The 10,523-nt window shown below is 54.0% G+C and overlaps 1 protein-coding gene and 3 non-coding genes across 8 annotated transcripts; 2 read left to right on the plus strand and 2 right to left on the minus strand.

Annotated features, from left to right (window-relative positions):
* The first annotated feature begins 2,145 nt into the window (after window positions 1-2,145).
* On the plus strand, window positions 2,146-3,923 carry LOC113212435 (uncharacterized). Of its 5 annotated transcripts, none has more exons than XM_026431122.2 (5): window positions 2,146-2,236; window positions 2,614-2,922; window positions 3,057-3,153; window positions 3,234-3,457; window positions 3,545-3,923. In XM_026431122.2, the coding sequence occupies exons 2-5, from the start codon at window positions 2,639-2,641 to the stop codon at window positions 3,681-3,683; spliced, it is 744 nt and encodes a 247-aa protein (XP_026286907.1). In that variant the 5' UTR covers window positions 2,146-2,236; window positions 2,614-2,638; the 3' UTR covers window positions 3,684-3,923. The 5 variants fall into 5 exon arrangements, with proteins under 5 accessions (XP_026286907.1, XP_026286908.1, XP_026286906.1 ...); XM_026431123.2 differs by lacking the exon at window positions 2,146-2,236 and adding an exon at window positions 2,289-2,415; XM_026431121.2 differs by lacking the exon at window positions 2,146-2,236 and adding an exon at window positions 2,290-2,411.
* A 206-nt stretch (window positions 3,924-4,129) lies between these two features.
* Window positions 4,130-4,202, plus strand: Trnaf-gaa (transfer RNA phenylalanine (anticodon GAA)). The gene has a single exon. It is a non-coding gene; the product is annotated as a tRNA-Phe (tRNA).
* A 339-nt stretch (window positions 4,203-4,541) lies between these two features.
* Trnat-cgu (transfer RNA threonine (anticodon CGU)) lies at window positions 4,542-4,613 on the minus strand. The gene has a single exon. It is a non-coding gene; the product is annotated as a tRNA-Thr (tRNA).
* A 4,803-nt stretch (window positions 4,614-9,416) lies between these two features.
* On the minus strand, window positions 9,417-9,488 carry Trnah-gug (transfer RNA histidin (anticodon GUG)). Its single transcript has one exon. It is a non-coding gene; the product is annotated as a tRNA-His (tRNA).
* Window positions 9,489-10,523: the final 1,035 nt, after the last annotated feature.

Here is a 10,523-nt window from a genome sequence, read left to right on the forward strand (position 1 = left end):
GTTATTATTACTATATTGAAATCTGCGATTTCATTGACATGTGATCTGATGTATTTGATATATGTTTTTCAACAAAATATGATATTGTTTTTGATACAAATCTTATTACTAAGTACCTTCCACTGTATGCAGCCGACTTGGGCTATTGGCCGTTTAGTGGTTTCTTCCCAGTGTGTTCGCTCCAAGTCAATTTATTTTTTGTGGGGCTTCTCAGCTGGTCTGGAGGTCCCATTTTGCAGAGAGCAATGAAACATGTATGTGAAAGTATCCACAGACAAGTAAATGAGCATAGGAATAGTTATTTACCAAAATAATAAAAGACAGTTCCTGTCCAAATTCAACATTTTGTAACTGCCCTGTGAGAAGCACTAGACATTGGCGTCAATTAGACCTCAAATTTATGTCCATGCAGCTGCTTATGGTCAAAATATAGATGTCATTTTTCTAGATGTCAACGTTTTTCAGTGTGGGGGTTCATGCAACTTATTAATTCCCAAATCAATGTAAAGACAAATTTTTTGGAGAATCATGTCTGCAAATATTTGATCCTACAGACTGCCCAACTCGCCCACTAGCATGACAAGTTTCCCTATGTTCTACAGTGTTTACTTGTGTTACCCTACTTTATGTTTAACTGTCAAAAATTATGTTACTTGAATAAGAGTATAAGGTCTTCCATCAGTTGTAAAACTAGGCATTTTGGTTGGAAATGGTTTTTGCTATTAACACCTCAGTGCATTAGCAATAATTCAGTCAAGTTAATACAAAGAAGAATTATCTATGTCTGGTTGAATTTTTGTTTCTGATGTAAGTGGAAACCGAAACATTATGGCTGTCCAACCAATCGCCCCTTATCCTCACACAGTACCTGTGCCATCAGCAGCAGGATTCTCTAAGCCTGTTTACTGTATGGAAATAAATTCATATTATTTCTTATATTTTCTGGTATATTTTTTTTGTTGTGCCACATTTACTGCTTGCTAAATCTGTGTTTTACACACATTAGATTCAACCTTGTTTGCCGGGCTCCGGGCTGGACCGACCATTGAAATTTCGTGTGAGGGAGTTTTCTTGCATGAGTCCAAATCTGGTAGTGCTGAGGTCGTTCGGGCCCCCGGGCTGCGTTGCAGCTTGTCCGACCTATTTTCCTCCGACCTGGTGATTTTTCCAAAATCCCCCAAAGTACTGTCCGACCTAGCTTTTGTCCGACCTCATTTTCTACGACCTCGTCGATGTGCTGAAATTTGGGAAGCTCCAAAGACGAACAGGCTTCAGAGGCCATGGCCATGAAGGGGTACTTTAAGTGCAGTGAGGGAAAGCCCGCGAGTATGGCGTAGTGCAGCCGTAAATGCTCAAGCCCAACTTCCCCACCCGGTCAAAAATAAATAAATAATAATAATTACAAATGGGGGAGACGCCCCTCACCCCGCAGTCGGCGGCGACTTCTGGGTTCGTAAAGGAATCAGCCGCTTCCTTGTGAGAAGTCAGAACATACTCCCACTACCGGTTGTTGGACTTACAGGTGTCGCAAAGTGAGCCAGACTGAAACCCAGATTCCAGGCCTTACCTCCTAGAGGACGGTTATCTTTTTCCGTCCCGAGGGGTACGCGGGTATCGAACCCACAACCCCGAGTGCCGAATCCAATCGTCAGGTACAGCGACCCTGCCACCAAAGCTGCCAAGCCAACGGAGGTGAGCCGTGTTCCGATTCTACTTGAACTTCAGGTCGGCCCTGAGGCCGTAAGGGTAGGTGGGGCACTCGGGCTGGCAACATCTCGCCTGTTGTGCATTCGTGTATTGCGGTGTGGCCTACCCTGAGTATCACAGGCCCCAAGCGCTCGTAATTTGCGCTCCGACCGGCTCAGAAGGTCTAAAACTAACAAGGACAGGGCATCAAACATGATTGATACAAATGGAGAAACCTCTTTCTTTACATACGCTTGGTATGGTGTAATTTAGATCTGGTGTAAAGGTTAAAATGTTGCAACTTGAGAAAAGGTTGCAATAATGACTATCTCTGTCAAGAAATTCAAACAAATACCCGCCACAAATTGTGCTGCGCTCTATTGGAGCTGAAGTAGAACTACGGCTGCGGCCACGCTCTCTCCGCTGTGGTTCGCTCTGTAGTCAATAGATGGCGTTTCTCACGCATGCGCTTCATTAACTTCGTCGACTTTGGATCTGTTTCGAAAAAACCTCCTTATTGACTGGTTAGGGGACTGAAACCTACATTTTGGTAATATTCTCATGTAAAAAGTATAATTATTTAACTCATAATTCTCAATAAATTTAACGACGAAGCTTTCTTGCTTTCTTGCCTTTCGCTTGTAAATCTGAATCTGAATCTGAATCTCAATTTGTTGCATCTGGAAAACCCGGCAACCTGGTCTGGTAATTCAACGGTAACCTCTGTGGGTAAAACTTTATTCCCTAATTTATTTCATTTGTCGTTTCTGTGGTTAAGATGGCAAAAGTTTTTACGTTGGTAGAGATGAATTTGACGCCCCGAGTACGGTTTAGCTGTGCCACCAATCCGAGTTTATACCTGACATCCTTTGTATTCGAATAACCTCACAATGTCTAAAGTGACTTAATTTTTCGCTTTATTTGCAGAAAGTAATCGTAGTTGATTGTGAAAATGCATTCAGAAGTTCGAAGTAGCATCCATATAATGACAGCCAACAAACCGTCAACCAAAGTAGAGCGTCATAAAACCACAAAAAAGGCAACAAATTTTCAGGACTCTATCAAAAGCACTACTGGTTCTTCGACTACAAATGATTTCCTGAGAAAAGGTGGAATATTGCCACCTGTGCTCCCGGCAGCAGAAAGATTCTGCTCCAAAATCTGTTCTCCACAAGAATCCAAAACTAACACAAGAAAACAAATAAGGCATCAAAATTCAAACAGACAGCCCCCAAGGTACTGTCTCTTTACTCTTGTCTTTACCTAGAGAAAGGGCTGCTCTTTCTGAAGTTTAGAAATAGTGGATCACCACCAACATGTTTTGTGAAAGAAATGGAAATGAAACTGTATCATGTTCCCATTTGTATTAGGAGGGCAGCTTCAGTTGTATCGCATACCAAAAAGTTGGACAGCCCAATATGTAATGAGTCAAATATTCATTCAGATTTAGAAGTTCATCATCAAAGTGTAAGTTTAGAATTACAATAAAATCTAAGCTTTAATGTATGCAGCAAGTTTTTAATTAATTATTATTTTTCAATGTTTAGTCTTGCCATCTGGAAAAGAAAGTAGAACATCTAAGCGATAAGATTTCTAGAGTGCAAGACATAATTCTCAGTCAAATGATGGCAGACTCAAATATGAAACAGGACACAACTAAGAATGTTGCTAGCTTCTCAGCTCGTGATTACAAACTATTGGTTCTGGAAATGAATGGCAATGTTCCTTTGAAGCCTTATGATCCGAATGATTTCTCAGAAAAAGAGGAACGGTAAGTCTTTGGACATGTTGTTTTTGATCAAGTCTTGATTCTATTGGTTGTGCCTTCAATACTCTCCTTTGTGTGTTTTATTTTTAGCAGTTTAACCGATTCTGCCCCGAGAGGCTGTCTGGCTGGCACTCAGACTACCAGTAAGTCTGCTATGCTACTGGAAATACACAACGAACTGAATACGTGGAGGGCAGCTCAGAGGCATGCTTCACATGAGCAGATGTAAAGGTTTGTCAAACTCACAGTGCTTCCCCTCACTTCTTGTGCGAAGAGCTGCATACACACCGTTACAATGGGTGGAAGTCCCACGAGCGGCGCGTGACGCACGGTGTATGTCCAGCGCTCTGGCAAGTTCTACATGCGCCCGCGAGATGGCGTGGCGGTGATCTCCAGCAGTTTTCCTCTCCGCGTTTGAAATTGAAAGTCGAGCTGCTTGTGGAAATAAAAATTGGTGACTAGACTCTAAGCTCGGCGTCTACTGCAGCCGTCTGTTCAGTAGTTTTTGTCGTGCCCGTCTTGCCTGGGACGAGCACAGTGTGTTGTGCGTGTTTACAAGGTGCTGCCCTGTGTAGTCGGGCGCTACTCCGCGCCCCAACCTCGCGTCGCTACTCCTCACCGCAAGTCCCCATGCCCGCGATGAGTCTTCGTGTGTGCGGCCTCCCCTCCCCATCTGCCGAAATAGCTCAGTTGGGAGAGCGTTAGACTGAAGATCTAAATGTCCCCGGTTCGATCCCGGGTTTCGGCAGTTCCTTTTTGATAATTTTTTTTTTGTGAAGTACGTTACATTTCTTCGTGCCAGCTTTGTGCAGCTTTTCGCACACCTAGGTAAAACCTCTGTTATCCGTCCACTAAAATATAGTTACGATTTAAACCGTATCTATGGAGCCTCGGCTCTTAGTCTTTTGTGCTTTGTTTTGTGACTAATAAATAAAGATAAAAAACTAGTGCACCTTTCTATTATTAGGTTTTTTCATCGGAATTTTAAATAAAATAATACCACGATCAAAAATATTTTCTTTTAATTACTCGATCGTCTTTCGACACCCGAGTTCGGACGGCGCCAATTTCAAAATAAATTGCTGCCTGCCTCCTGTGAGGTTTGAACTCACGACCCCTGGTTTACGAGACCAGTGCTCTACCACTGAGCTAAAGAGGCGCGCGTTACGGGTGGATCGACCACGACGGTGTTGCTTCGTGGCCGCCCCGTCCCGTCGCCGCGCCTGGTGAGGCGGCCTGTGCCTTGTGGGCCTGCCTGCCTGGGTTCTCGTGCCCGCCGATAGATGCAAGCACCATCACCTCCAGCGCGCGGCCGGACAGCCGGGGCTGGCAGCCGGCGGCAGCGCGGGGTCCGTTCCGTTTCGCGGGGCTGGTGCTTCTGCTTCTCCAGAGGCCCGTTCTCTCCAGCCGATACCGAGCGATTCGTCTTGCATGGAATCGCAGACAAACGGGTGGCGTCAGACTCCCGAACCTTATTCCACCAGAAGGAAGAGGGAAGGCCCCACATGTAGAGCGAAGAGGCCGCTCTCTGGGTGCAAGTAGTACCCCAACAACCCCAACCAGAAACCAGAGACGCCCCCTCTCCTCCTCCCCTCGCTCGCGCCCACAGACCCCAACCACCACCCTTCCCTCGCCCCCTCGGTGGCAAGGCGGGGGCCTGCGCACAACATGTTCACCCCGCGTTAGCCCACATCCTTCTCGCCCTCCAAGGGCGTCAATTCTCCCCCCGCGTCGATGTGGCGCAATCAGAGTCCCCGCCGCGCTCGGCCCAACAAAGGCCAGCAGGAGGCGGACACTTCGCTCTATATACACAGCGAAGACATGTATGTCTCTCCACATGTGGAAGCCGCCGCGGCGGGACAAAGGCGAGGTGCGCCCTGGCTCACCCCCTGCTCCCCCGGGCTGGCCCCGCCGCCCCTCCCCATCTCGCGCAGGGGGGCTCTTTGAAGTGGAAGAGATGAGGGCGAGAAGGGACGGGCGCCGCCGCACGTTATCACACTGGTTATCGCCGGGCTGTCTTATCGGTCTTATCGTGCTGTTATCGCCCCCGGCGTCCTTGCACGACGGGCCCGCCTCGCACACCTTTACACCTACCGCGGGCCCGACCCACTGCCTCAGTGGGCGATAAAAGGCGAAGCAGCCAGTAACAACATCTCTCGCCCGCGCAGGAGTCAAGGCAAATGCATACCCTCCCCGCCTGCCCTTCCCTTCCCCTCCGACCCCCTGCAGCTGTAGGGGCCTTAAGGGTCCGAGCCATGGGGCAGGTGAAGGGCCCGTGACGTCACGTGACCCCTTCCCCCTCTGCCGCCACCCCACCCTGCCGCTCCCCGCCCGGGTCAAACCCACCCCGCCCCGCGGCTGGCTGCTCGGGCGGACCGGCCGGCTGGCTGCTGGTCGATGCGCGTGTCTGGGCTCTCCGAGGGGGGAGGGGAGCTGGCGAAGTGGGTGGCCGATGCGCCAGGCCACTGCGCACCTACGCGCCTCGCTGGCGCTGTGGCCTCACCCCTCACCCTCAACCCCTCACCAGCCTCGCCCCCTTAGCCTCGCCGCGCGATCGCTCTGAACGCCCCCTTACCCCCTTAGTGGAACCCCTTGCCTTCCGCCGCCCCCTGCCTGCGGCCTCTGGCTGCTTGACGTCCCCACCCCCTCTCGCTCTCTTTCTTTCTCTCTACCCCTTCCCCTGTTATGTTCTGAAGGGATTGCACACAAATTCTCCGCTAAATCTGTTTGCCGTATGGATGATTTGTTTGTGGAAACTCTGGGAAATAAATCAAAACGGACCCAATTCTTATTTGTTCTATTTATTGTCCAACTTCTTTCTGGGATTGCGACCCATCCCTAGAGCCGTGGCTGGGCTGGCTCGAGGGTGTTTGCTTTTTGTCGTTCCCGATAAAGGTGTTCCGGTACCGCTTCCTATCGGCGCGGCCGGGCTGCGGATCCCAGTCTCCGTCCGTCTGCACTCTCCGCTCGGGCTGCACCGCGGTGGTGTCGGCGGCGGCCCCTCGCCCCGTGTTTGGCAGCCGAGACACTCTTTTGTTTTATGGGTGGGTGGCAACAAGTTGGGCGCAGGCGCCGTGGGGGAGCTGGGCCGCCGGGCTGGGGCTGAGCGCGCGGGGGTGGCGCGAGGGAGGGTGAGGCCCTTCCTCTCTCCTCCGCCGCCGGGGGATGCTGCGCCGAGGTGGTGCGAGGATGCGGGGGAGGTCCACCCCAGCCCCAGCTCCAGCCCCCTCCCCCCCCCTTTCCCCTCCCCTCTCTCATTTCTCTTGCGGAACGAGGACCCCGTCAAGCCCTTCTCGATCGAAGGCCTTAGAGCCGCCCCGCTTGAGGCTCTTATCGCGCCCGGACCCTTTGTGCGGAGTCACTCCGCCTGCCGCGCCCCGTGAAGGCGATGAGATGAACGTGCGGGAGTCCGGCAGCGCTGCCATCTGGCGGAGGCTGCCGGAAACACTGGGGGGCATTTCACCCAAACTCGGATGATTTTGGATGATTCTCATGTTTGTCTTTTCCCTGCCCCCTTTCGTCGAAGGTTTTGGAGCATTGGAGCGCGCATGTTTGATCCGCCACGCCAATAATTAGTGCATGCTGTGCGGGGCGGGCGGCGATACGACGGCGGCGGCACGCTGAGCTTGCAACAGAGCCGCCCTGCCGCCCTCTCCTCCCCTTGCCTCCTCTCAGGCTCAGGATGAGTAAATTTGTTGTCCGTCCTGGGCGGGGCGGGGCCGGGCCGGGCCGCGGGGTGCGGCACAAGAGGGGCGCGCCGCCGCCCTGCCTCCCCCGTTGCGCCACGGCAACGGCGATGGTGCATGCGCGCGGCCGCACCCTCTTCGCTCACCCTCTCTTTTAGCCCCGTCCACCCCGCCGCCTCCTCGGCTCGCGATCAATACACACCGAGTCGTCAAACGGACGGGCGCAGAAACGCTACCCGGGACGTGCTGGCCGTGGTGCTATGGGGCGAGAGAGGGGGAAGGGGGATGACTTCGCCAAGAACGCGCGTCGTGTCTCCATAGGCGAGACAAAGACACTCGGCGCCTCTCTAAAGAAATTCACGACGGGGTGGTTTTTCGGAGGGTCCAACTTTTGTGTTAACTTCTCTGTTCCAGTCGTTACAACACAACCCTTGTTAAAGTTGAAGAATATGAGTGTCAGTGAGCCAGGCGTGTTTGGAAAGGGGGTGGGCGTAGACAATCCCGCTCGCTCAGCCTCAAGAAGAAAAACCAGGCAATGCGCAGGACAGAACCCCTGTGAGTAGGCAGCCCGCAAACCCCTCCCTCTCCGCCGGCCCTAGAACGGCGCCTGCGGTGAGCAGGAAGTGCCTGGCCGGCCAGCCGACCCTCTTGTCTTGTGGGCCGCTGCCGGCCGCCACCGCTCACTTCCCGCTCGGAGTGTACTTGTGTCAATGTTCGCTTTGACACACCGCCCCGCGGGTGTTTAGGGGCGCCGCGTAGCAGCGCCGCCAGCAGCGCGGCGGAGGGTGGGTGTCTCTGTTCTACCGGGGCCGGGCCGGGCGCACCACCCCGCCGCCGCCACCCACTCCAGGCAGGTCCTGCAGGGGGCGGCGCGGGGGGCCAGCTCGGCGCGGTGGGCCCCGGTGGGGGTGCGCGAGGCCATCGCCCCCGAGCCCCGCGGGGGGTCCTTAGTGGAGGGTCCTAGGGGCGGGGCCATGGCGGGGGCTATGCAGAGGGTCCGCGCCGGTCCCGCACCGCTCTCCCCGGCCGTAAGGACTCAGCGTCCGCCACTTCCTCCCAAATGTCTGCCACAGCAGAGCCCGTTCCGCCCCTCGCATCCTCCCAGCAGATCACAAAGGGACCCCCTCGCCTCGCCTCACCCGAGACGAACGCTCGGCCGGCGATGGCCCCTTTTCCACCGTCTTGCTGACGCCGCAGTGGAGGGTGTGATCTGATGATGAGGGCGACCGGGACGGGATGGTCCCGGGCGCTCGCCTCGCACTGGCGTTGGAACCAGGACAAGGCCGACGGTGGCGTCGCCTTCCGTCCTGACACCAGAGGCCCTTATCATGCTAGTCCATGTCCCCATTCCTCTGTGTGCTGCGCACATCACAAAAACCAACACGAAGTCAAAAATTACTCTGGTGAAATCTACGGACTCGCTTTATTCTTTTGCTCTTTTTGTTTCGCCAACACTTCTGCTTCTCCCACTCCCACAGTCGACACGCTATACCTCCCCTAAAGAAAAGAAGAAGAAAAAACTGACCTGTGTGAGAAAATCCAGTACTTTAGTACGATATATTTTTAGTGAACTGGCGTAACTTTCCCCATCTTGCGACAAGTTTGTGGAGGGGTTGTGCCATGGAGTTGAAAGGGGCTGTCGCACGGTGTGGGGATAATGGGGAAAAGGGGATGGGGGGTTCAATAGGTGGAGCGTGCCCCTCGTCCCCCCATTCTCTGGAGAATTAGAGGCGTGAGGGAAGGGGAAGGGAGAGGGGCATTGTCCCCTTCGCCGTGCCTCCCTCTGGGCAACGACGCGCGGGCACACCGCGCAAAAAGAAATGAATAATATTTATTTTCTTTCTTTTCTTTTGTGTTTTCTGTTCCGTTGGGCCGATGAGGGCCGGCGATGGTTTAGTTTGGCAGGTGTGATGGGGTGGCCTGGCCCGCGCCTGATGAATAATGGATGGTCACGAGGGGCGGGTGCGGCCTGGGGCGGGCCGGGGGAAATGGTAAAAGGGCTGCGTTGGAAATTATTTCTCAAACGAAATTGAAAATTCTTTGGATGGTGTCAATTTTGGGGGCAGAGTCCTATGAAGTGTTTTAATTTTTATTTTAAAAATTTTAATTTTAAGAAAATCGAATTATGAAATTTTAAATTATACTCCATGTAATGTGAGATGCGCTGAAGAAATCTCATTTACCTCGACCACTTTCCCCCCTTCCATCAACGCGCGCCATCCCGGCCAGCTCGCCACAGAGGAAGGCGCGGGCGAAAAAAGTAAAAATTGTCTCTATGCCGTGACCAGGATTCGAACCTGGGTTATTGCGGCCACAACGCAAGGTACTAACCACTATACGATCACGGCTACGGAGACGTTGGAGGCGGGGGCAACAGAGCGGGCTCTTGGACGCGCGGCAGCCCGCGGCCGGCGGCGGCGCGTGCGTTCGGCTGGCGTTCGGGCCGCGCTCGGGCCAGCGGCCGCCGGCCCGGGCCCGCTTCGGCTCTTCGGCGGCGGGGCTGGCGGGGCCCGCGCCCCCTCCCTCCGCTCCCCGCGCGTCCGTCTGTCTCCCTGCCCGCCCGTCCGCGGCCTCGCCCGCTGCACACACTCGCGCGTCAGCACGCACAATCTGATATGTATGTAGCGGGCCAAGCCGACGGGCCTTCCGCGGAGGCCTAACAACCGATTGCGGTAGGTCAGCCTCGTTAATAATGCACCCGTGGTATGCAATTGTTGTCCCCCCCCCCCTCATCTCTCTCTCTTCAACTACAGGTCGGCTCGGCGCCGCAGGCAGGTAATACACGATACGTATCTACTGGATACACGCTCTCTGCAGCGCTGTTTGCTTCTCTCTCGTCGGTATGGTGACGTCGTTCAAAGGCAGCCTCGACACTTTTCACTTTTCTTGGTTTCTCGCGGACGGGTGCCAGTGTCCTAAGTGGACTGCCGAACTGCGTCACGTGGACCCGCCGCAGCCTCTTCCGGCAGGCAGCCGCACAGCCTCGTGCCGCCGGCGGTACTGTACTTATTATTTTTAATTTCCTGCTAACAAAGCCGCTGAAAGGAGCGCGGTAAAAAAATCGCAAACACGCAGCCCGCGAGTTTGTTGTATAGTCGTGGCAGCAGTTTTACGCCATTCATGAAGTCGTGGTGACGTCACGCGAGGCAGCTTCGCCCCGGCTCAGCTGATACGAGGCGTGCCCGACGCGGCGTGGCGTGGAGTGGAGTGGCGTGCACGCCGCCCGCTCGGCAGCTCGGCCGTGCGGGTCACCTACGCGACGATGGTCGGGCGCTAGCTGGCGCTGGCTGCGGCTGCGCACAGCTCGCCCGCATAGCGCTCGTCTAGTTCTAGCAGTCCACGATGACGGAAGGGATCGAGCTGGAGCGAGTCCGCGTCTCTTC

The sequence above is a fragment of the Frankliniella occidentalis genome, unplaced genomic scaffold (assembly GCF_000697945.3).
Source record: "Frankliniella occidentalis isolate FOCC.00 unplaced genomic scaffold, Focc_3.1 Scaffold501, whole genome shotgun sequence".
NCBI lineage: Eukaryota > Metazoa > Arthropoda > Insecta > Thysanoptera > Thripidae > Frankliniella > Frankliniella occidentalis.